The sequence below is a fragment of the Culex quinquefasciatus genome, chromosome 2 (genome assembly GCF_015732765.1).
Source record: "Culex quinquefasciatus strain JHB chromosome 2, VPISU_Cqui_1.0_pri_paternal, whole genome shotgun sequence".
Taxonomy (NCBI): Eukaryota; Metazoa; Arthropoda; class Insecta; order Diptera; family Culicidae; genus Culex; species Culex quinquefasciatus.
In genome coordinates, this window is record NC_051862.1 from 17,804,412 (window position 1) to 17,830,315 (window position 25,904).

The 25,904-nt window shown below is 36.0% G+C and overlaps 4 protein-coding genes across 4 annotated transcripts; 2 read left to right on the forward strand and 2 right to left on the reverse strand.

The window, feature by feature from the left end:
- Positions 1 to 2,768: 2,768 nt before the first annotated feature.
- Positions 2,769 to 3,627, forward strand: LOC6037634 (gonadal protein gdl). Its single transcript, XM_001847469.2, has 3 exons — positions 2,769 to 3,046; positions 3,103 to 3,263; positions 3,317 to 3,627. The coding sequence occupies exons 1-3, from the start codon at positions 2,817 to 2,819 to the stop codon at positions 3,592 to 3,594; spliced, it is 669 nt and encodes a 222-aa protein (XP_001847521.2). The 5' UTR covers positions 2,769 to 2,816; the 3' UTR covers positions 3,595 to 3,627.
- Positions 3,628 to 5,826: 2,199 nt separating this feature from the next.
- On the reverse strand, positions 5,827 to 6,843 carry LOC6037635 (peptide methionine sulfoxide reductase). The gene is made up of 4 exons (XM_001847470.2): positions 6,730 to 6,843; positions 6,506 to 6,666; positions 6,191 to 6,451; positions 5,827 to 6,131 (listed from the first exon to the last, which is right to left on the reverse strand). Exons 1-4 carry the CDS (start codon positions 6,730 to 6,732, stop codon positions 5,897 to 5,899), a joined length of 660 nt encoding a protein of 219 aa, XP_001847522.2. The 5' UTR covers positions 6,733 to 6,843; the 3' UTR covers positions 5,827 to 5,896.
- Positions 6,844 to 12,732: 5,889 nt separating this feature from the next.
- Positions 12,733 to 14,316, reverse strand: LOC6037636 (peptide methionine sulfoxide reductase). The gene is made up of 3 exons (XM_038257523.1): positions 14,195 to 14,316; positions 13,669 to 14,129; positions 12,733 to 13,237 (listed from the first exon to the last, which is right to left on the reverse strand). Exons 1-3 carry the CDS (start codon positions 14,204 to 14,206, stop codon positions 13,003 to 13,005), a joined length of 708 nt encoding a protein of 235 aa, XP_038113451.1. The 5' UTR covers positions 14,207 to 14,316; the 3' UTR covers positions 12,733 to 13,002.
- A 4,060-nt stretch (positions 14,317 to 18,376) lies between these two features.
- Positions 18,377 to 23,993, forward strand: LOC6037637 (protein midgut expression 1). The gene is made up of 2 exons (XM_001847472.2): positions 18,377 to 18,634; positions 23,434 to 23,993. Exons 1-2 carry the CDS (start codon positions 18,600 to 18,602, stop codon positions 23,618 to 23,620), a joined length of 222 nt encoding a protein of 73 aa, XP_001847524.1. The 5' UTR covers positions 18,377 to 18,599; the 3' UTR covers positions 23,621 to 23,993.
- The last annotated feature ends 1,911 nt before the right edge of the window (positions 23,994 to 25,904 follow it).

Sequence of the window (25,904 nt, forward strand, 5' to 3'; positions counted from 1 at the left end):
GGGGGTGGGCTCCTTGTGGGCAAAGTCCCGCGGACTTTCGATGATGTCGGAGAGGTTGGGTGACACCATTTGCTCCGCCAGGACACCCTTTCCGAGGGGCGTTGAAGTCACTACCGACTTTTCGACTTCGGTAGAGGATTTTGCCAGTTGTGGTGTTTTGCTGACACTTTCCATGTTTTGGGCGTCATTTTCTTGATGCGTGACGTCCAGATCATTCCGCGCCGAGTAGTACCGTGAATTGCTGGTGTTTTGTTCCTCAAGCGTTGCCATCGTTTGCCTCAAACTCCAGGATATCCGAATTACCAGTGTTACCAGAATTGCACTAAGCCACTCAACTACATCACCAACTTCCATTGCCAAGGACTTTATCAAAACTTTTTGGTATAGAAAATGGAAAGTTTTACTTGTAGTGAACCACTCCCGCTGCTATTCGCCGTTAGACTGACTGACTGATTGGTACCAGAATATCCTCGTACCCTTCTGGGGAAAAAAGAGCAAACACAGCTTTGTCCAGCAGGTAGGTTCGCATTCTTGAGAAGTCCCTTCTACCCCGGCGACCGCAAGAAGAAGGACGAGGAATAAGCATAATGATCGACATATGCTGGTGGTGCGGGGTAGGCCCAACATAGAACTTGATCGATTTAACTGCTTGGTGACAAGAATGTCCCATGATGAGTAATGGCTTGGCGACAAAAGTTAAAATTTCATATGAGATATGATTATTTAACTCAGCAACTTAAAAGTAATCATTATTTTTTGTTATATATTTTATAGACCCGAGCAGACGGAAAAAACGTTGGAATAACATTTTCTGATATTGGAAAATACTAGGCCAATAACATTTTATGTTATTTATAACAAGATTTGTTATTCGCCGTTATGATTTTTTTGTTATTGGGTTGTTATTATAATAACAGACTCATAACACTTTTAGTTATTCTTCGAACAAATCTTTGTTATTATTTTTTGTTATTTTAACAACTAATCCGATCATCCCAATAACATTTGGAGTTATGCTTCCATAACAAAAACTGTTATTTCCAAGTTGTTTTGGCTTTTAATCAATATCAGACCAATAACAAATTATGTTATGATAACATAAATTGTTATTAAACTCTTATGCAAAAATTGATTTTTCAGGAAAAATCCATAACACTTTCTGTTATTTTAACAATATTTGTTTTTGAAATGGCATGAATTTAGTTATTACCGTCTGTTCGGGGATAAAATCATCATAAAAATTGCAAAATCTAATAACAGCTATTTGAAAAACAGATAAATCGAAAGCATAAAAATAACATATTTGAACTTGACAATGATTAATCAATATTTTTGTTCAAAAATAAAATTATTTTATGTCACTTTTTTCAATGTTATCTGCACTACAATGAAAGCCGTCACATAAAATCATTTCCATCTATACTTAAGCCAAATATGTGAAAATCGTACTGAAAACGTCTAGGTAGAAAAACGCAATCTATTGAATTCTTGCCAAATAATAAAACGACCGTTGACAAAGCCAAGTGGTACCTGCTGTGATGCTACATTTGTTATGCTTCTTGCAGTAAAAGAAAGCAACAAAAAGTGGCAATATAAAGAAGTTAAAACCTTTTAATCTTGATTTTTTCCAAGCCACCTTATTTGAAAACTAATCTTATCTGATAACAGAACGATTATCTTCCCGGAAAAGATGTTCGTCAAACTAAACAGAAATGACTCAAAAGTTACAAATTTGCATCAACAGGGGATATTAAACAGATTAGGGCCCCCGAATATCAAAATTATAAAATATTAACTCATTCTTCAAACATTTTTTGCAAAGTGTAAACACATTATGTAGAACACTCAAAGTGATATTGCTGTCAAGTCAATCTAAAAAAAATAGTATGAAAACCTTGAAGATTGAATATTTTGTTGGAAATATAATACTTCCATGGATTATACGAAAACTATGAGGAATTGTGATTTTGAATCATGTTTAACCCTTCAGACTTGAAAGGGATATTTTAAAAAAAAAAAAAAAAAAGTCTGATGTATTTTTGTGTTGCTGCTAAACATTCTTTTGGTAAATATTTTTATCAAAGTACAGTCCATTCTCGGTTATCCGAAGGACTCGTCAAAAGCTCACTTCGTATCATACCACGATTGTCATATCGTATCATGATCGTATCATCATCAGGAGTGAAATTGGGTCGGGAGGTGAGATTGGGTCATACAAATTTCTTCATTTTTGTATGATCCAATCTCACCCCTAGACCCAATGTCATATCTGATGACGGTTTTATTTAATTTTGGGCCACCGACTCTAAAAACATTCCAAATGGGTGTTTTTTTTCTAAATACAAGATGGCTTCCGATTTTGGCAGCTGAAGAATATTAGTTTTTTATTTATTTATTTGTATATCAGGCTTTGAATTAAACGAAAGTGAAGCAACTAAACTTGAATGTAAAAAAAAGAAATCCATGATTCAATTATCCGAAACTTTTTAAAGAACATTGGATAATCGAGGATCTGGATAATCATGTACGGACTGAACAATTTAAACTGTTTTTTTTCAGATTTATTTTCTAATTATATTAACTCGCATGGGTAATTTTTTACAATATTGTTTTTTTTTTCTTAAAATTACGAAATTCAATGATTTTTTTTTTCATAAAATGTGCTGAAATTTTCTACACAGCAATAACATTTATTCACCACATCGAAAACAAACTCACCACAAAAATCGTCTTCAGCAAACGTCAAATTTTGTTTACCAACAAACCATACACGACCTCCCCATTACCTGCAATAACACAACACAGCCCACGCCGCTATGGAGTCCGAATCGGCGGAAACCCTGCCGGAGGCGCCCGAATCGGCCACCACCGACGCCGAAACCGAGGAGGCGCAATCGCAGGACTCCCAGGAAGCGACCAGCAACATCGACGCCACCTCGCAGGAAAGCTTCTCGGACGATCCGTCGTACCAGAGCCAGGAGTTTCTGCAGCGGAAGCTGTACTTTTTGCTGGAACATTTGAAGAAGATGCACTCGTCGGTGCCGGAGTGAGTTTTAAACATGGTTTGATTTTGAAATTTTGATTATTTTGATATCGTTTAAGACAATACCAGGTTCGGATTTCATACGAATTACTAGCTGGATTAGCAAACTCTTTGCTGAATGATACAATTTTCGAGATTGTAAAGGGTTTGATGGAGATCCAGCATGTCACCGAGAAGCATCTGATGCAGGTTCGCGAGAAGGTCGAGAACGATCATCAACGTGAGTTATTTAAATTAACATCAAATTCAGATTAATATCCAATCTAATTTTAGTTGAAGTTAAGCAGTGGGAGTCGAAAATCCAAGATCCGGAGGAACTCGAGCACATCATTGCGTTGATGAAAATCAAGCACTCGAAAAATCTGAAGGAAACCGACATGAAGCTTGTGCTGCACCTCGATCAGAAGGTCAAGGATCAGCAGTCCACGCTGGAAAAGGCGGGCGTGCCCGGGTTTTACGTCACGGACAATCCGAAAGAGATCAAGATCCAGATGTATCTGCTGGACTTTATTCTGCGGCTGAGCAGGACAAAGTTTGAGCACAATAAATAACATCCGGCCAACTGGTGGGAGGGGGAAATTGGATGAGACTGTTAACTTCTTTTTAAGTGTAACTTAACTACATACTGACCTAAAATAAATAAATTTCGTGAAATCTTGTTTAAAAGGTCATTTTAAATTTGAGTTAAACAGTTGACTTTCTGTTTATCAATATCTAAGGAACTATCGAGAAAGAGAGGAATCATTTTAAAACACTGTGTTGAATGAAGACCCGGGAAGACGGTAATAACAAAATTCATGCCATTTCAATAACAAATACTGTACCCCGAGCAGACGGAAATAACTTGGGAATAACATTTTTTGATATTTGAAATTACAAGGCCAATAACATGTTATGTTATTTATAACGAGATTTGTTATTCGTCGCTATGATTTTTTTGTTATTGTAATAACAGACTAATAACACTTTTAGTTATTCTTCGAACAAATCTTTGTTAATATTTTTTGTTATTTTAACAACTAATCCGATCATCCCAATAACAGTTGAAGGTATTCTTCCATAACAAAAAATGTAATTCCAAAGTTGTTTTGGCTTTCAATCAATATCAAAGCAATAACAATATTGTTATGATAACATAAACTGTTATTAAACCCTTATGCAAAAATGGATTTTCAAGAAGATTCCATAACACTTGCTGTTATTTTAACAGTATTTGTTATTGAAATGGCATGCATTTTGTTATTACTGTTTGCCCGGGCTCTGATCGACTCGATATAAAGTCACCATAATTCAATAAACAACAATATTGCAATCAGCAAACAAAAACAAACGGTTGTAAAACTCCCTTTAAAGATCCCTTTCTCGATCGGCTTGCGATCAATTTAGGAATAATCAATATCAAAAATGCTCTGAATTGTTCAGCTGCACGCTATTAAAATGATCTCCACTCAAAAACAAAGAAAATTCAGTTAGTGTTAGACAAACCCAAGAAATATCTACTAACCTTTAGCAAACTTTTGTTTTTCATTCTAAACTGTTGTAAACCATTTAAGATAAAGTTACATTTTTATAAGCAAAATAAATACCAAACGAAAAATAATCTTGCGTGTGGCTTGCGTGCAAGATTGAATGCAATTACCCCCTCCCAATTTCAAATGCCCATGCATCAGTATGAGTAGTACTTGATCAACATACTCATACATCTTCAAGCGCACATGGTTTCTTCTATTTTAGTATAAGTGATACAAATAATACATGCTTAAACTATTGACGAATAAGAAACGGTGCATGTGTGGAGCCCCAAAAAATCAAAATAAATATGGAAACGCACGCACAAACATAAACAATCAAATTCAACCACTATTTTGGACCTAGATCTGATCACTGCCAAAATAAACCACACTTAAAATAACTCCGGCTAGTCAAGCTACACAAACATTTTGGGAGATCCACCCCTCGGCGGCGGTTATTGACACCGATCTTAGAAATGTTTAGAAATGACCGCCTTCAACAACTGCGCAGTTTGTCCCAAACAGACGCAATTGTGCTCAATTGGACCCAATCAGTGAGTGTTTTGCTCTAGCTAGATTAGGTCCAAATTTTTGTTATGATTTCGATGTTATAAAAACCCGATTGAGAATCATTTCTGAACACTTTCATTTTAATGCAAAAAAAAAATATTACGAGACGACATTTTTTCGATGGATCAACTATGGTCCCCTTGGAACGAGATGTCAAGTAGGACCTTTTCTGTTTAGAAGGGCCGCGAAGTTGTTTTTTTCAAAATTGATTTTAAAATCCATTTTAAAACTTTTGCGGTCGTACAAAGGGTTATTGTACTCAGAAAAATAAGCTTTATCGTTGTGAACAATAATATCACTAATTTAAGCTTCATTTTTGGACCCAATTGAAGGACTGTAACTATGGTCAAGCTGGATATAAAAATTTGGATAAAATTTTATTTGACTTGGACTTCGGGGACATTTGTAACAAAAAAAAATATTTTTGACACAAATCGGATCACGATAGCTATCCTTTTTAGCCATTCTAAATCAACTTTGAATGAAATTCCCACGGAACACTTCCCATCTCGTTATCAGCTCAAGTACTCCTGAATGGCCCGAGATCGTCAGCATCAAGTGCTGTGCACTTGAACGATGCTTTACTCTACAACACGTCACCGTGATTGTAATTTGCATACACTGCATACTAATCACGCCGTCCGGCATAGTGGCGCGTGCCACCAAGGCAGGTTCACAGTATCAGGGAGCGAGACTCAACGATTCACGCATGATTGGGCGTGACGGCCAAAAAATGACGATGTTTGTTTATTATGAATCTCTCTCTTTTGCCTCAACAGGCAATACCCGCACCGTCGTTCTCGATTAGATAATTCCGGACGTACTGCTTTTGCGCGTCCGACAGGCCCAGCTGGTCGGCTTCGGCTTCGAACTGCTCCAGCCCTCCCGCCCCGACCAGATAACCGTTCAAACGGGCCGCGACGTGCGAGCTTTGCAGCAGCTCCGAGGTCAGCCCGAGACCCTTGGCCAGATCGACGTGACCCTGCAGCCGATACTTTTGGTTGTGGCTGAAACGAAGTTTTTTGATAGATGAGCCGCGCTGTTCTGGATTGATCCGGTTACTTACTCTGCCGCTGGGTAAAGCGGACTAGCTGGGACGATCTCGGTTGCGACCACTTCTTCATGCTCCTTGGCTTGTTGAGCGGCTTTACTGGCTTCAGCCAACTTCCGTTGATCCTCACTGTGATACTGGATCATAGTCATGTACTCGCGCTTAAGCCTGGCCGACGCCCGATACTCGTGGTTCTCCCAGAACATTTCCAGCAGCTGCGAGTACGTAATCTTGGTCGGATCGTAGTGAATTTCAATCACCTCAACGTTGTCACCACTAAAAAACAAGCAGATCACGATCATTCCTTCCAAAAACTGACACCTAACCTACATATCCTTCCCCTTCGGAGCACCGGTCGTTCCACCGGAGTAGCCAACCCTTGTCCTCAAAACCCCAAGCGTGGCCCCAAACAACGAATCCGTGCCCCAGTAGCATCCCATGCCGAAGGTGGCCTTCTCGAACGGAACATCAACGTGATGAAGGGGAGCAGCCTAAAAGGGTCGATATCACCTTAATGAAAAATGGCCGAAATCGGCGATCGTTCTTTTGTTTACCATGGTCGATGGAGTCTAATCCTTGGTGTCAATGAAACAAAAGAAATTCACGCACTTATCAGGCCCAATCAAAACAAAAGAAGTGTATCAGCTTGGTTTATGAATAGATCGGAAGCTGTCACTTTCGCCACGCGATCGCCGGCTAAGCGAGTGTGCGTGCATTCAATGGTATTGGTAAAAGTTAGTTTGATGTTGAGCTGGTGGTAGTTGAACGAAACGATTGATTAAAGCTTTATGAATGAATAATTGCTGAAAAATAATATTTACAGAACATTCGAGAAAAGTTAGAAAAGATCATTCGAAACGATCAAGTTTCAAAAAAACGAAAATTAGTTGATCTCAATACCAAAAGAAAGCGTCATCACTAACACCTAACCAAACTGTCTAACCACCAACACAGATCAACCGATCAAGACCACGTGCGAGTGGTTCGGAAGTGTGCGAGAGCGCGCTCGAGTTGCTCTTGTTGACGAAGCGGCTAAGTTAAGAGAGTAATCAAAACATTAGAAGCGAGTATCTTCAAGTCATTTAAAATGATTTTTGAAGGTGTTTTTGACAGGGAAAATTTCGAGATTTTTTGCTGAAACTTATGATTTAGGTTAAACTCGGAAAGCTCTACAAAATGGTGTAAAATTTGTTTTAAATTTCCAATTTTGACAATAAAAAATTTTCTTCTAAAAATGTCCAAAGGTAAAAAATGGGTTAAGAAATCATTTTAAATTAAGTTCATGAAAATGTCTCCACTTGTTACAAAATTTCCATGACAACAGGTGCCAAAACTTCCACCGAAAATCGCAAAGCTTGCGAATCTTAGGCCGAGCGTTCTTCGCGCGAGAAAGAGAGCGGGAAGTGACGAGAGCTAAATTTCTCGCGAGCAAACCAAAACAAATCGCGCCCAGCTGACGGACAAGTGCGCGTCATCTGGGCTGGTGATAGCCCGTGAACTGAAGTCATTTAATCTAAACTTTGAAGCGCTTTTTTGGGGGCTAAACAAGGAAATTTTTGATTGAAAATTTGCATTTTGTTTGTTTTCAGCTCATAATTTCAAACGATGTTTAAAATTTTTGATTCGGAGCAACTTTCAGTGATCCTTAGACAAGACCCCCAAAATACCTCCAAACCTTAAACTTCAAGATCCAAGCAATCCAAAAAGCCCACTTTCACCCAAATCCGCCCACCAGATGCCGTCCAAAAAGGGTTCAAAAATCCGTTTTGAATGAAATCCTTCCCCCGGCGACGATCGCGCAGCAAGCCATTCATCATCGTCTCGTGTGGCTTGTACAACCTGTAAGTTCCTCGTGCTTCGCTCTCAGTTGGCGTTGCTCACGCGAGTTCCTGAAAAAGCGGGAGAGTCGCGCGCGCAATTGCAAACTAATCCAAGTAGGTACAGGGCGATATTGTCCTGTTGTCAACGTGCACTTGTTGCTTAGTTGCGATATGCGCTTAAACCAAGTCACCAATTTTTTGCCGTGCAAAGGATCTAATATCACGCGGTCGTTGCATGATTTCTACGGCGGTTGCACAATTCATTCGGCGTATCAAATTGAAATTTATTTCAACAATACCACCGTAATGACGGGAACACGCGCGCGTGCTCGCCGATAAGGTGGTGCGGACGCAGGACCGTGCACAAATCCACCAACACAGGCAAAATGACCCACTTACGTAAAGGTTCGCGACGACGGGCGGCTGATAACCTGGAGGAAGTGATTTTTCGTAAAGTCATGGTGAAACTTTGCGAATTTATTGTTTTTGATTGATTTAAGTGATTCGCACTATTGTTTACTTTGCGCTCTAAAACTGTTTGTAAATTACTTTTTTGTTCACCAAAGGCATTGATTACATGACAAGATTGGCTACCACAGCTTTGAGCCTTCTAAAAAAGTTTTTGAAAAATATTTCAGGATTTTGTTTGCTTTAGTTTTAAAGCGCAATTTATAGACTCAAATAAAGTTCAACTACAGTCCAGACTCGATTATCCGAAGGCCTCGGCAAATTTTCACTTCAGATAATCAAAACTTCGGATAATCGAATCACGAAAAAAAAATTCGACGTCTTATTTTTGATTGTAGAGCTTAAATGTGACCCTTAAACTACGCTAAATTGATTTAAAGTTTTTAAATCCAACATGGCGGCCAGAATGGCGGTGATCAAACATTGAAAAAATCCATTTTGTTATTTAATAGGCAATCAACTATTCAAATCTGACTAAAATGAGGTCGCAGAACTCACATTTGAGGTTGAAAATGAGAAAATAAAATAAACAGAAAAAAAATTGTCGTGATTCGATTATTCAAACCTTCGGATAATCGAGGCTTCGGATAATCGAGTCTGGACTGTATTAGTTTTCGGCAAATTCACGAACTGCCTATAATGTTTTGAAATATTTTCTATACCTCCTTTAAACGCTGAAAACTCAAAAACAATGAAAATCCGTTTTTTGAGCAAAAAATCTAACTTGTGTTGCTTGCAGGTCGCGATGGCCATTTCTACTGTAATAAATCCAAAATTGAGTTATAAAATTAAAAATGTTCATGCAAACATTCAGATAAAATTGTGCAATAAACTTATTCAAATATTAAATATTATTTATGAATAATTTAAGGATTAAATACATAACTGTAAAAGTGCACCAAAATTATTGAAATATGAAACATTAAAATTTAAGTTCTTGGGACATTTCACTTTATTCACACTTTATCATGAGAACAATTTTGGTAAAAAAATTTTGGTAGGTTTTTCTTATAAATGGTTATGCCGCAATGAACAACAATAATTCCTTCAACATGAATTATGATTTTACTAACAGCTGACAAAAAAATCCGAAACTCAGGAATACAACCGAATTGAATTGAATTATCCTCAGAGATTATGAGATTTTTCGTTATTAGCTTTTGGCTTCAATTTGCTTCAAAATACATTGATTTTTGTGCATTTATTTGTTTTTTTAATGAAAATGCATTTCATTGCATTTGCTTCAAGATACATAATTTTTCATCTGCTTGAAGTTTTTTTTACGGTTTTAAACTTTTTTTTTGCTAAGCATAATTTTAAAGCCGTATTTTTATATAAATTAAACAGTGTTCAAAGTCAATGCTTCAAAGTTTGATAATAAATGTAAACATAAACGTAACAACATGTATTTTTATCATTAAAAAAACGTTACTTAATCCACCCTTAGGTGGTTGGTGCCTTCCTCACATTTAGAGAGTAATGCTATCCAAAATAGATACAAAAGGACGGATCTTTCAGTGTTCTATCAACTTGATTCATACCATCAGATTGGGTAGTAAGATCATCATAATTCAGGGCTCTTATGTGCTTATAACTTTTGATAGGGTTGTCAGATCTGCAATCTATTGAACTCATTGAAAAGGTCTTTTGATTACCTATCCAACGACAAGTCGCATGATAAATCCGGACAACGTTTTCATCAAAATATCTGAGATCCGGCCTCTTAAAAAATCATAAATAACACTTAAGTGCCTATAACTTTTGATAGGGTTGTCAGATCTGCAATCTATTGAACTCGTTGGAAAGGTCTTTCGATTACCTATCCAACGATCAGTCGCATGATAGATCCGGACAACGTTTTCATCAATATATATGAGATCCGGCCTGAAAAAAGTTCATAAATAACACTTAAGTGCGTATAACTCTTGATAGGGTTGTCAGATCTGCAATCTATTGAACTCGTTGGAATGGTCTTTCGATTACCTATCCAACGACAAGTCGCATGGTAGATCCGGACAACGTTTTCATCAAAATATATGAGATCCGGCCTCTAAAAGGTTCATAAATAACACTTAAATGCTTATAACTTTTGATAGGGTTGTCAGATCTTCAATGTCTTGAACGCGTTGGAAAGGTCTTTTGATTACCTATCCACCGATAGGTCGCATGAGAGATCCGGACAACGTTTTTATCAAAATATCTGAGATCCGGCGTCCAAAAAGTGCATAAATAGCACTTAAGTGCTTATAACTTTTGATAGGGTTGTCAGATCTTAGATGGTTTTGACGCGTTGGAAAGGTCTCTTTATTACCTTTCTAAAAATGTATAGCATGGCGGGTTTTCTTACAAAAACCACCCTTTTTACAATCTTCCGGACTTTTGTCAAAATCGTTTTTTTTAGCATAACTTTTGAAGTACTTAACTAAACTTTATAATTTTCAATAGCGACTTATGGGACCCCAAGACGGATCGAATGAGACCAAAACGGTCCAAATCGGTTCAGCCAGCGCCGAGATAATCGAGTGCATATTTTTTGGTGCACAGACCCACATCCCTACACACACACACACACACACAGACATTTGCTCAGAATTTGATTCTGAGTCGATATGTATACGTGAAGGTGGGTCTAGGAGGTCAAATTAAGAAGTTCGTTTTTCGAGTGATTTTATAGCCTTTCCTCAGTAAAGTGAGGAAGGCAAAAACATATTTATTTGTTTTTTATTCAATCAAAATAACAATATTAAAAAAACATATAATTTGCTCCCTGATTTTTTGGGAGGAAAGATTAACTTTAAAAGAAAGAGTCTGTCTTGCTCACCTCAATTGACGTTTACATTAGAAACGAACAGGATAGAATCTTTGTTTACGCATCGGTATTGGCCTATTTACAATGTTTAACTTTAAATATAAGCTTGAACGAATATTTGGAGCAAATAAAAGCACAATAGATTAATAAGTAAATAAATAAATGAAACAAAATAATTCGGCTTATAAAAAACATAAACTTGAAAAAACAAAGCCTAAGTGGTTGGAAAATAGCAAAAATCAGTACACAATTGATTGCTTAGATTTTTCTATTAAAAATTCAAATTCAATTTTTTTTTCAAGATAAATTAGAAAAAGAAGGATTGTTTTTTTTTATATTTCAGCTGGCCGAAAAAAAATCAATTCGGATAATCAAATCAAGGGATAAATTCTACAGAATAAAAATATGATTTCTTATTGCTGATTGTCGAGCTTGTTAAAATCCAAGATGGCGGCCAAAATGGCGGTGATGAAATATTAAAGTAAAATATAAAAGTTGAAATAACAATCCATAGTCTCAACATTTTTATTTAAAAAAAAGTGTTTTTAAATGCATTTTACACCAGTTCAGTTGTTTTGCAACCATTAGTTTTCAAAAATGTACAGCAAAAAAAATTACGGTACTGAAAAACTAAAAAAAAAACATAAAAATTGAAATTACAAGCCAAGATTTTAACATTTAGATGAAAAAGTGCTTTAAAATGCATTTTACACCAGTCCAGTTGTTTTGCAATCAATAGTTTTCAAAATATCTATAAATCTTCTGAATTTTTTTTTTCGCGAAAAAACAACATTTTGCGGGACAGTACTTTAGTATTTCACAAAAATTCTATATTTTTTGAGGGAGTTCAAACATGTTAAATAGGATTATAAACGCAAGAAAATGCATTGCAAATGGATTTCAGTTGATTATAAACTTCTATTTCCATTAAAATTTTGAAGTTTTTCGAAAAAAAATTGTTTTTGCTCTCTGATTTTTCGGCCCGACTTTGAAGGGGGGGGGGGGGACATAAACTTTGAAAAATATTTGCAACGGCCTAAAAATGCTGATAAAAAAAAATCAGTGATCTATATTTTCTTGTTTGTCCTTGCTTAATCCGTTGTTTAATTCAAAAATTCAAAATGCTCTTGAAAAATTGTTCGGAAAAGCAGCATTCAAGAAAGAAAACTCTCTTTATTGACATTGATTGGATAACGTTTTCAAATATGTTGACCAAGAATAGAAAATCCATGACAAAAAATAGTCACAAATTGTAAAGTACTGCTCAAACCAACCCTAGCAGAAAGAATCAACTGAAAAAGTGATTTTTATTGATTACATGATTGTCTATCCAAAGTTTTTAACCTTCGAAATTTTAAAACTGATTTCATCATGTGTAACTTTTAAAAGAAATTGAATGAAAATAATAAGATCCAAGATGTTTTCAAACTGTCATCATAAATAAGAAGGAAATAAAGTTATTCATTATAAAAAAGCAGGCATGTGTATTTCGTCCATTTTTGATCACATGAATTAACAATTAATACATTTTATTATCCCTAATTTAGCAAACCACTATACTAATTTGTGCGAACCTAAGCTACCTTAAATCTAGGTAATTGAATCTGATAACATTTTATAAAAACATTACCGCAATTCTAGCAGTCTAGCGCATATTAAAAGTTTGTAAAACAAAAGCTTCTCTCTCTCTCTCTCACTGTCTCTCCCTTTCCTTATCACGTCTTCGATCTTCAGCAGAAGATGCCACCGCCCTCGTTATCGCGCACGTAATCTCGCACGTACTGGCTCAGCTCGGCGCTCAGCCCCAACCGATCGGCGTCCTTGTCAAACTGCTCGACCCCCCCAACTCCGATGAGGTAACCATTGAGGCGGGCCGCTACGTGGGAACTCTGCAGCAGCTCCGGGGTCAACCCGATGGCTTTGGCCAGCTGGCGGTGGCTTTGCAGACGGTACTTTTGGTGGTAGCTGTAAAATAAGGGAAACAAGCAATTAAATTAGTTAAGGGACCATCCATAAACCACGTGGACACTTTTTTGGGAATCTCAACCCCCCCCCCCCCCTTCGTGGACAATTGTCCATACAAAAAAACTTTTTGTATGGAGCGTGGACAATCGCTTACCCCCTAAAGTGTCCACGTGGTTTATGGATGGTCCCTAAGTTACTTGCGAAATTTTAAACTGGTTGGTCATCATCCGTCAAACGCTCTCTGCGAATAAGCATTGAGAGAGAGTGAGAGCGCGCAAGAGCGCTTGGTTGCGTAGCAACGTCTAGCGCGCGTCCAGCCTTGATCGTGAACCGTTGGCTAAGCAGCGGCGCGCGCAAGGTCGACGCCGCCTGCGATCATCGCACTCTTGGATGGTATTTATATTGCGGAAGCAAAAATGTTTGATACTCACTCTTCAGCGGGATAGAACGTGCCGGCGGTGGCAATTTCGGTGATGATTAGCTCCGGTGCCCGCTTGATCTGCTCCTCGGCACGGCTCTGCTCGGAAATGCGTCGTTGTTCCTCGTTGTGGCACAGGATCAGCGACATGTACTGGCGCTTGATGCGCTTGGTCAGACCGTACTCGTGGTTGTTCCAGAACAGGTCCAGCAGGTCCGAGAAGCTAATCTGGTTCGGATCGTAATGGATCTCGATCACCTCGGTGTGATCGCCCATGTTTCTGTACACCGGCGAATCGGAAGTACCGCCGGCGTAACCAACGCGCGTACGAAGAACTCCCTTGGTAGCGCCAAACAGCGAGTCACAGCCCCAGAAGCATCCCATGCCGAAGGTTGCCTTTTCGTACGGAATGTTCAGCTGATGCAACGGTTGACACTCGACTTTCTCCAACTTCTCCGGAACGTGCAAATTTTGCTGCAATAAAAAGAGAGAAAGTCATTAAAGCGATCAAATTCCTCAAGTCCACGCTCGGATCTTACCGTTGCGACCATGATGACGATTCGGCAAACTTCTCCAAACTTTAACTTCCCAAACAAAAAAATAACAAACTTCAAGTTTGAAAGCTCGCGATTAGCTTGCTCAAGCTACCGATGCTGGATGTGAATTGAGTGATGGAGAGCACCGGCGGTCGTAATTTATACGCGAGCTCGGACTTCGGAATTCTCGCGGCGGCGACGCTGGCCCGAAGAATTTGTTTCGCCGCGTTATCATTTTTGTGACGATGTGGTGGTTGTGTGGAGGAAACTACAAGTGTAACAGACTAAGCAGAGAGCATTTTATTGGTTTACAGTGTCGCGATAGAGTGCCGGTTAAGAGGCGATTGTAAGTACACGAAGTAGCTCATACATGTGCAAAATTGGTGAAGAACGTGCAGGTGGATGTGCGATGATCGGAGGGGAAGCTCGTTTCCCCTGAAATTGGATGTGATCTTGCTTACAAGTGATGCTCTTTTTGCGAAAACTATTTTTTGAAATTATATTCATAGTTGCAACAATGCATTTAATTGCATCAGCTTTTTGCTGAAATAAACGTCTAACTCCTAAAATATTTGTTTCATTTTTCATAGCAGAACTTCTTGTAAAATTTCACGTAATTAGGTATTGAATGGCAGTGCGTGGCCGAATGGTTACGCTGTCCGCTTTGTAAGCGGATGATTCTGGGTTCGATTCCCATCTGCTCCAACCTTCCATCGGATGAGGAAGTAAAATATCGGTCCTGGCCTTGGTTGTTAGGCCGTTAAGTCATTCCAGGTGTAGGAGTCGTCTCCATGCCATAAGTACAAACAACACACCAAACCAAGCCTACTCCGGTGGAATCGCTGGCGGCGGTTGGAGTCGCAATCCAAAGGTCGTCAGTTCAAACACTGGGGTGGAAGGTTCCTTGGAGTAGAAAGTGGTTTGGGTGCTCTCCCCATTCAAGCCTTTGGACTCCTAGGTTCGAGCAGAAACTTTCAATAGAGACCACAAAAAACCCGGGGGTCGTTTAGGTGGATGGTTTGATTGAGGTATTGAATAAGTTGAAAAAATAACTGATTTACCCGGAATCAATTTCTAGCCTGTTTAGCCAAGTATTGCAATCTTCGTAAAATTTCCACGTGGGCGGGGGGGGGGGGAGACCACCCTAACAAATTTCCAAATCGGCCAACTATATGTTTTTCCATCTGAATTTTCGCCCATAATTGAGAAAAAGTGTCAAAATATCGATTTTTTGGTCACATTTTGGGCTTTGGTGGGATTAATAAAAACTAAAAATATGAAAAAAAAAAAATCGATATTTTGATACTTTGGCCCAATTCAAAATTATATAGTTGGGCAATTTTCGAAATTCGTTAGGGTGGTCTCATACACTTTTTCATGACATTCGATATTTTAAAATGAAGATATCTCGAGTTAAAATAAAAATAACCTACACTGGAAAACTCCAGGATTTTTTTATAACTCATTGAAATTTTGTAAATGTTTAACAATAGAACAACTGTAACAATGTATTAAACATTAAATGCATTAAATTTTTGTGATTTGTTTAAAGCATTTTGTGATAGTTTTTAATTGAAGATTTTATAATCTTGGTCTGAAATTTGAAATTATGTTTTGTTCTATTATTATTATTTTTTAAAGTGTCAAACCACCGGGGGCACTAATCAGCAAATTGAATGGAAATAGGACTGAATTCTTAACATGTCAAAGATACGATAATATCAAGTCAATTAAAGGCCATTGCAAATAATTTTAAAAGTTTATATCACCTCCGTATCAAATAAAGTTCTGGTATTCCTATCGGATGCGGGACATTTTGCCTAACATAATTTCACCGAATTGACATTCTGCCGAAGATCCTTAAACCGAATGGGACATTTTTTGATTAATTAAAAGATAATTTTAATTAAATTTAGATTCTGGATTTCTGAGAGTTTTTGCATTATTTTCAAAATAACCAGTACCTACCAGTAGTACCTTGAGTAGTACTGAAAATAAAATAGGCATACAAAATTAGTGAATTGAAATTGGTTTCTCAACAAAAATATAATTTCTGCCTTTCTTGCATTTTGTTTGAATATAACTTTTTTCTAATAGCTTAAAAGTTTTTAAAATATGAATTGGTTTCTCAAAAAAGAAATAGTTTTTAAATGCTTTTAAACATGGTATGTTTTTAGCACAGTTTAAAGATGATTTTACTCATTTCTGGGAGTTTTTGCACTCTTTTCAACATGCCCAGTTCTTTGAAAATGAACTGGTTTTCCAACAAAAAATATTTATGTGGTTTTTCCATTCATTCATACATGACCAAAAGGGCTGGATAATTTTATTCATTTTGGAGGGTTTTTTGCATTATTTTCAAAATAACCAGTTCCTTGAAAAATAAACGTTGAAAAAACTATCTTTTGGTTTTTGAATTAATTTCAGACAGTTCTTTTAAAATAAATTAGAAATTCAGTTCCATGAAAATATATTTGCTTTTTTATACTAATTTCTGTACTTTTTGCGTTGTTTCGAACAAATGCAACTCATTAAAAACGAATTGGGTTTTCAAAAAATAATTTCTATGAGATTTACATTCTTAAAATATGAAAAGTTCTGTGATTAATTTAAAGTAATGATCGTTAATACATTTTTTAATGTTTTTTTCATTTTTTGGCAAAAAATGTGATTTTTTTTCAGTTTTTGCATTCTATAAAACATGAGCAGAAAAAAATTTGGAAAGATTATTCATCTGGAAATTAGTTTATAATGAATTTGAAATACAAAATCATTAATATTATTAATAAATTTAGAGATATTTATTTATGTGAGTTTTTGTTTTGAAAACAAAAAAAAAGAGGTGTAGTTAAAATATTTGCCGAAACAGATTTTTATATCCCATTCGGCGAAGCGTCCATTTGGCGAAATGTACCAGATTCATTCTTTCAGTTATTTTTCATGTTGAAACTGATACAGCCAATAAATCTAGCTAAAAATTTGCGATAATTTCGTATTATTAATGTACAATTCTTAAGATTAATTTGCAGTAATTTGTAAAAATAAAAAAATCGAGGCATCGTATATATTCTTTTTCAACGATAAAGGTGTTGTCAAATTCATTATACACTAGTAGAGTTGTATTGAAATCACTAGTATTCAAATAATCTAAGTTTTGACGAAATTTTATTTTTGTCCGAAAAAAAAACATATTCTGATGGTACTGTTGATCGAAATTAAAAAAAATATCAAAATACGCTTAATCACCCACTAACAATAGACTAATAAAATAAAATAAAAGATTTTTTTATCATGATTCGTTTCTTTGAAGTATCCAAACCTTCGGATAAACGAAACTTCGCATAGTCGAGGCTTCGAAAAATCGAGTCTGGACTGTATTTTCAAACTAAACCAATCATGCTACACAAATCAAAATCAAATTCAAATTATTCGCTCTACACGGAGAAAAAAGAGTTCCCAAAATCGTGAACAAGCGTTCATGAAAATGGGAACCTCGAACAAAGTGTTCAAATCCCATGGTACGATTTTGAAAAACCATTGCCTTGGCGTTCTCGATTGCGAGATTCCTACTCGAAACTAGGTGTCCGAAGGCTTGATTGTTGAGGCAATTCTCTTTTTACACCTTAGTATCCATCCACCCCGGGATTCAAACTGACGACCTTTGGATTGTGATTCCAACTGCCTACAAGCGAATCCACCGAGGCAGGACCCAGGGAGACGACTCCTACACCTGAACTGAGCTATCTACCTAACCTCGAACCCAGGCCGACTGGGTGAGAGGCAATCACGCTTACTTCTACACCACGGTCCCGGTAAATCATGCTACACATAATTATTAATAAAGGAAAGTGCAATTTAAAATTGTTTTCAGCTGATTGCACGTATATTTCCATCGAAATTATTGAAAGTAAAAAAAATATCCCGATTATCGAGCCGGTGTTTTAAAAATAAAATATTTTGTGCAAAGGATGAGGAAATTTGTGCAAAAAAAATGGGACATGGGAACATTTTCTAGTAAAACATTCTATAACTGATATAACTTTTCACTGTCCTATCCCTCGTTCATTGAACCATTCAACTTCATCACTTCATTCACAACACAAAGCGGTTCATCCACTTACGTTAGTATAAGTGAACTTCACCGATTCCGGTCATTCAGCTTCGCATCGCATCGCCATTCATCGCCGTTCACCAGTTCAGTCGACGCCTTGGCATCACCCAGCATACATCCGCGTAGAGTCGGTCCCTTTCGTTCCCCGTTCATTACAAACCAGTTTTCCACCCTTCATCAACTGAAGCTCAAACTCACAAACAACTCCCTTTTTCGAAAACAAAGCTAGCGAAAACTATCGCCTTTAAGAAATTGTGAAGTTTTTCATTGAAAAAAGCAACAACAAAAAACCTCAAAATGTGCAAGTGTATCGCTGGAAGCGTCGTCTGCTGGTGAGTATCACCTTAATGTAGACTTAACAATTAAGAATAAAACAATGTGGATGATTGTTTAAAAAAAAAGGGTAACCAGAAACGCCCTTTTTGCAAAACGAAAAATTTTCGCTCATTTATTGATGCAGTAAAACCACCGAGAATCAGTGTTCGTGTACGGACACAGCGGAGCAGACGATGTGGAAGTGGCAATTTACGCTCTAATTTTATACGATATGGGGAAGCAGGTACAGACAGCCTGGAAATATTAGTCAAAACTTGAATAAAACAGCAAAATGTTAGTGAAAAAATAATCAAATGTTGACGTAGTCCTACGTCAATTTTGGTGGAGCTCTGAATTTATATTCAAAAAGTGGCATCAATTTGAAGGATCACTGTAGTTTAGTACGAGATGCTGGTTAAGCCTCGAGAGGTCCAATCTTCTCACATGAGTAGAATTTTGTTTACACTTGCAATCAGGCGCCACTTGATGGTGTGAAAAAGCTGACACTTAAGGCCGGCTTGTGATGAATGTAATGACTTCAGGGAAAAGATTTTTTTTTCGTAATTGTTGCTAGATTAATACAACTATTTATAATTCCTGAAAATGTGCAAAAAAAAATCATCAAAACGTGTTCCCAGAAAATGCGAACTCATTCTTAGCTTGAAAATCGTGCGGTTTTGTCCTTGAGCAAACTTGTTAGAGGATCCACCGCTTTGAAGATTTGCGAAAGAGAAGGGAAGATTATTGACCCCCTATGACTCTTTGATTTAAAAATGTTAATCTTATATTTACGATAAAAAAAGTAATATGCGAATAAAACATAAAATAATTGAAAAAATAATAGAATATATAAATAAATTTAAAAACTCATACTCACGAAAAAAAATAACCAAGAGTTATGAAGTACTGACCCAACTCAGGATAAAGGAAAAATGGCGAAAAATATGTGGAAACCCACTTCGCAATTCAGTCCCATCAGATGGGTCGCATCATAGAAGGAAGGTGGAGGAGAGTAGTCTGGCTGGCGTCACTGTACAATAATCTCCACTACTTTCTCTGCTAGTAGCCACCACACCCAGCACAACTCTATATTGAAAACTATAAATGGAATCAAATAAAACGTTGAAATAATGTGCCATTACGTGTTATCCATTGGGTACCTGATAGTGTTTTCTTGTCGAGGAAAATTGAACAGTGGAGGGAAAAAATTTATCTGTAATAGTTCATAAAAATTACAAAACTTAACTTAAGCAATCATTGAAATGTCAGAATTTAATATATTTACTCTTTTGATGTTTAATCCTACGTCATTAGTTCCAATCACCTTCCCCTTAACGGAAAACATCATGTGTGTGTTATTCAATACGCAGTAGGATGTCATGGCTAAACTGACCAAAAACATCCCAAACCACGTTCTAACCTTTTTTCGAGCCTACACAGAAAAAAATTGTGTAAATTTGGAAGCTTTAATTTTGGAAGGTTGAATATTACTCCTTTTATGATGTAATTTTACCTCAATTAAGACTGAAAAAGTGACATTACACCAGAAAAGTGGTAAAAATACACATTTTCAGAGGTAAAATTACACATTTTTTCTGACATAAAAGATGTACCCCTTCCCAGATGTAATATTACCATGATTTTTTTTTCTGTGTACTTTTTGTTTTGTTGGACTGTCAAAGTTGACGCGAAGGAAAAAAATAAACCACCCGGCGTCTCCGCCTTGGCGTCGTTGTGTGATAAAATCGATTGATTTATGGGAAAGCGCAAGAAATGCAAATGATGACGAAGGAGCGCTCGGAGAAACTTTGATATTATGATAATGTGGTACGGGATTGTGAGGAATTGCTGTCCGATTCATGGCAAAAATTAAAAAAAAATCACTAAATGTAGTTAATTATTAACTTTCTCTTAACCAATTTAATTATTTTCATTTATTTGGATCCTAAACTAGCTTATTTGAAAAAAGATTTTATTTTTGGAATATTCCTACAATATATATCACGTAATAATCCAAATATATATTGTTTCGAAAACCTACTGAGTATACAAAACGAAAATATCATTAGAGCATTTGTTATCCAAACAATATTTGTCACAGTTTCTACAACATACATTATCCAGAATTATAATATATAACAGAGTTTATGAGATTGTTTTGTGCCTCACACAATTTTTCCCGATCTTTAATCCGAGGTCCATATTTCGGTATCTAGTGTCAAAACGGGTAGTGCTAACACTTCCTTTTTCAACATTCGAAAAAAGACTTATTTTTCGTGTTAATAAAAAATATTGTTAATCAAAAATATTGTTGAAATATCTGCTATTTATCGTTACTCAAAATCGTTGAACATGGCACAAGACAGAAGATTTTTTTATTATTTTTTTTTTTCAAGGAGCGTTCTTTGATTACGTATCGCAAAAAAATGGATTTTAAACCCCCTCCCCACCCTCCTCATAACAAAATTTCCATACAAAGTTTAAAAAATTTGAATTTAGCGTAACACAGCCGAACGCTCCCTTTGATGTACTCCTCGAATTTTTACTAACCCTGGAGGGTATTTTTTTGACTTAAAAAGCATCTTTTGCATTAGTGTTCAGGATGGTGCAAAACCTGGTACCGTAAAACGGGGTGACTTCGACAGGATTGAGATTTTTTCATAAAATCATACTGAACTATGGTATGGTATGGTACTGACTTTAGTAGAGAAGAGTTCTCAAAGTATCTCAAGAAGAAGTTTTCATAAAATTTTGAAAAGTTTAAATTGTTAGTTAATTATAATTAAGAAAATGTTGATGAATCGCATTATTTAAATTTTCTCAAAGTGTCATCATTTCAATGAACATGATTTCGAATCGGAAAACAGAATGCATTTTCGGATTCTTTGGAAAATTTTGTATTAGGAGAAGATATTATGTGTTTTTGAATCATAATTCAAAAAAATCTTCAAAATTATAGACATTTTTAGAAGAAAAAAAAAATCATATAAAATGTGAAAATTTTTGATTCGTGCTTCGGATTCATTTTAAAATGCAAAATGAATCGACAATTGTATAAACAAAACTAGTTTCTATAAACTTAGTTAACATAATATAAACATTGATTTTTTTTCGTAAAACTATCTTACCAACCTTAGTGGAGGTAAATTTGACGAAAAAATAAAATTTGAACACCTTAAATATAATTTAAACAAGTAATATAATTATATGTTGAATATAATTCTATCAAGTCACCCCGGAATTCAAAATATGAATTTTCAACGAAACTTTTTTTAAGGCACAAAGTTTTTTCAAACTTTTTTTAAAAGATAGTGCATGAACCTTGTGTGGCCTACCCCAGCACATGTTTTAAAAATTATAATCTTGAGAAAAACCTTGACAGTTGGAAAATATTTCCGGTTTACGGTACTGGAGAGATGATTTTTTAGAAAAAAAAATACATTTTTGAAAAAGAAATAGTTTTTAGAATAATCGAAAAAACTGTTAAACTAAATTCCAAAAATCTTTATTAGATGTTGAATCAAAATTGCAGTCGAAAATTACTTTTTTTTTTCAAGGAAAAAACCACTTACGCAAAAAACATGTTTGAAGAGCTGGACCTTTTTTACATTTTTGATTGGTTATTGAGACACAGCCCTTTGAAAATTATATTTTGGTAATAAAAATTGTTCTCCTTAGTGTCATCAAATTAGACTTCATTTTTCAACTTTCAATACCTCGGATACTATTTGTTCTATTTTCAATGTTGAAAAAAAATCTGCCCTGGATATTTTTTTCCGGATTTTTAAAATCAAGCCCGACTTTTTAATTTTTTTTTTAAATAAGCCCATTTTGAATAAAAATTAGTTTGAATGTTAAAATCGAGTTTAAAGTTCAGAAATGTCCAAAATGAGACTATTTTTTTGCTTTTTTTGAAAATTTGTTCATGTTTATTTAAACAGTTTGATTTTGAGAAACGGAAAATTGTAGTTGTATAAAATAATAGTTCATGAAATATTTCTAAATTGCAATAAACAAAAGATTAATTTTGTAGTCTTCTTAATCATATGAAAAAATTGGAAGTTGAAATAATAAGTTTTGGAAAATTAAATTATAATAACTCGTTTAGTCTAAGTCCTCGGTTAAAAAATCACTTTGGATAATTGAATAACGTTTTTTTTCGTTGTCTTGTTTTGGATCCTTGATCCCAAAAATGCTCTAAAATGATTTTGCAAAATGGCGGCGATGACATCTTGAGAAAAGGCAGAATCTCAATTTGATGTTAGACGATAGAAAATTAAAAAATGATAACTATTTTGACCCTGGTTGGATTATCTGAAGTTCAAAAGAAACTGTTGAATAGTCAAATGTTAAAAAATCGATATCGATATCACTTACAGCAGTTTTGCATATTTTTATTTTATTTTTCAGAGTTTTGTTTTATTTTAATTTTAAAATTTTATATTTCATAAAATATCGATACAATGCCACAATTTTAAGGATGTTTCAAGAATATTCATTTTTTTTTTTTGTTAAAAATATCATAAAAGCATGAGTCACCATTTGAAAGCATCACTACATGGGAAAATCCACCTGTTGCTAGCAGGTATCATTAGACGTTTATGTTTATTTACTCGAGGCCGGCAAAGTCGTTCTAGTCACGCCACGTACCCAACGGGACATCCTTGGGGAAATCAAGGCAATCAGTTCTTCTTGGCGGAGTCAAGGTTCAAACTGGTTACCTTGACCGTGCCTCGAAGCAGAGTTGAGGGCTGTCGATTTGAATAATAACCTATGAAGCAAAGTTCTAATTACTTCTTAACGCTTACAATTTCAGCTGCTGCCAGTGCGCGATGAGCGTGTTCATCTCGCTGCTGTTTGTGGGAATTCTGCTGGCGGCGGCCCTCGCCGCCGGCATCTACTTCGGCGTGCTGAACGTGGACGACCAGGCGCCGGAACTGTCCAACTACATCCACAAGACGGGCGACTCGATCAAGGACGCCGTCAAGGATAAGCTCAACTAGAGGAGGGGCGGGGAGAACGAGTACAAACCAGACAGTGCCAGCCGAATCTCCGAAGAAGAAAAATTACAAAATATTTATACAACTTTAAGAATCTTTGTGGATCTGATGTAACATTAAAGCGCCAACTACAAAATGTCCAAAAGGATTTGCTTGAAACTTCTCAAAGGGAAGAAATAGATGTGCTACGCTAAATTAGAATAAGATTTACACACAAACACAACGCTTAAGTAAAAATTGCCTAATGCATCACAGAAATGTCACAACAAGCAACTATGTTAACCATCTGTAATCGGTAAGTTTTTTTTAGGATTTTAAGCCACCTTTGGTGAGCAATTCGTTTTATGAATAAACATCTTATTTAATTTCGTCTAAACGCTTGTTTTATTTGCTACTTTTTGAGAACCATCCCAAGTTTTGTTGAAATGATCTTCAGCTCAAGCTTAGGCAACATTTGCATGATTCATTCAATTATGCGTGTGTGTTTTTTTTTTTCAACTTAAGTTCTACCTTGTTCTAGTTCTGAATTACGCATGCATACACTAATAAATTGATACTACACACAAGTTCATGTAGATAGATTCACCTGAGCAAGCTATGATTCAACTGTTACTATAGTAACATCAGTAGCCTACTACGCTTTGAAACACTGAAAAGAGTTTCAACTGTTAAAATTCACGAAATTTAACAACCTTTTTCCCAAAACTCCCAACTTTGTCCTACTTTTGTCAAAACTCTTCGCGAAATCTCCCACTTTTTTGAGGTCAACTCAATAAAATCTTCCAAAAGAATGTGACACAAAAACGAGGAAAGTCTCCGCCGCCGAATGAGCATCTCTGATCGAAAGTGAGGGTGACTGAATGGGATCTATACCTCTGCAAGAAGAAAAACACAACAAAAACAAAATGCGCTAAAAGAAACCTCAAACGTACAAGCTTTATTTTTGCTGTAAATTCCAAAACTCAATACCTGTCGCTTATAAACACGCGCTTGCAGGGGTGTTGGTTGTTGTTGTATGACGAACGTCTGAGCAGGCGATTAAATACTTCCTGAGTTGGAGGGTGAAGGTGTGTTGGTGGTGATGGTTGTACTGTTTGAATAATGTGGTGGAAAACTTTTATAATTGTTCCATTTTTAAACTTTTTGTCATTGAGATTTGAACTTTTAGCTAAGCTAAGCTAGGCAGATAAATAATATAAAAATATAACTATTACAAGAAAATCGATCTGATAATTTTGCCTTTATCGTTTCGGCTCTGCTCTGCTAGGAGCAATTAAAAAAAAGCAAAGCAATCCACTTTAACTACCCCCGGGTCTTTTGTGGTCTCTGTTGCAAGTTTCTGCTCATTTCTTGGCGTTCGAAGGTTATGTGTGGTGAGTCACTCAAAACCTCTTTTACGCAAATGGACCGACGTTTTACTTCCCCATCCGATAGAAGGCGTGATCAGGCAAATCTCGTCTCGAAAAATGCCACCGGGTCCGTCTGGGATTGAACCCAGGCCATACTGGGGTAAGAGGCTTCCACGCTAACCACTGCGCCACCGAACCCGGTGCATCAAAATTTCCAATTTGCGATGAAAAAATGTCATAGAATGTTTATTTTGTGAAAAAGGGAATATAAATGACATCGCAGATTGACAATTGAAACATATTATTAATTATTTTTATTCTTTGCAATGCATTTTTCATTTGATTTCATTTATTGGATTGTTTTGGCAACTAACCTAAGCTGAGATATGGAGTACCTTTCAACAGCTGACTAATTTAAACGGTGTTAGTTTACTGGTACACGGGAGAACAAATTGAGCAGGGGAAGGAAAAAAGTTACAAAATAACTTTCGAAATTGCTAATAGATGGGGGATAGTTAGAGGAAAGGAAGGGAATTCTTTGCAATGCTTATAAGTAATTTTCTGAGATTTTGGGCTATCCGACTTTTCTTTTAATCTAAAAAAAATAGTCAGGTATTTTTATAATCAGAAATAGAAATTTTGAAAAAACTATAGCACAAAAAAAACAAAAAGAGATTTATTTTTATTGTTTTCCATCCATTTTCCATCTTTTAGGAAATTCCAGAAAGCGCAAAAAAACTATGATCAAGTCAGTTTTTTTTTTTGAAAAAAAATGCGATTCTTCAAAAAATCGAAAAAAACAGTCAGGTTATTTTTGTAATTAGGAATAAAATTGTGAAGGGCTAAGGCTACTTATTGTTGACATTTCAAACGTTGAACTAACTTTTATTGAAAAGAGATAAAAATAAAAAAAAATGTTAATATTGAAAATCGGACCG

Coding starts and splice junctions, on each gene's coding strand:
- LOC6037637 (XM_001847472.2), top strand. CDS start 18,600: ATGTGCAAGTGTATCGCTGGAAGCGTCGTCTGCTG. Junction 18,635..23,433: donor GCTGGAAGCGTCGTCTGCTG/GTGAGTATCACC, acceptor TTACAATTTCAG/CTGCTGCCAGTGCGCGATGA.
- LOC6037635 (XM_001847470.2), bottom strand. Junction 6,452..6,505: donor GCTCCGAAGGGGAAGGATAT/GTAGGTTAGGTG, acceptor CTTGTTTTTTAG/TGGTGACAACGTTGAGGTGA. Junction 6,132..6,190: donor CCGCTTTACCCAGCGGCAGA/GTAAGTAACCGG, acceptor ACTTCGTTTCAG/CCACAACCAAAAGTATCGGC.
- LOC6037634 (XM_001847469.2), top strand. CDS start 2,817: ATGGAGTCCGAATCGGCGGAAACCCTGCCGGAGGCGCCCGAATCGGCC. Junction 3,047..3,102: donor ATGCACTCGTCGGTGCCGGA/GTGAGTTTTAAA, acceptor ATATCGTTTAAG/ACAATACCAGGTTCGGATTT. Junction 3,264..3,316: donor GGTCGAGAACGATCATCAAC/GTGAGTTATTTA, acceptor ATCTAATTTTAG/TTGAAGTTAAGCAGTGGGAG.
- LOC6037636 (XM_038257523.1), bottom strand. Junction 13,238..13,668: donor ACGTTCTATCCCGCTGAAGA/GTGAGTATCAAA, acceptor CTTATTTTACAG/CTACCACCAAAAGTACCGTC.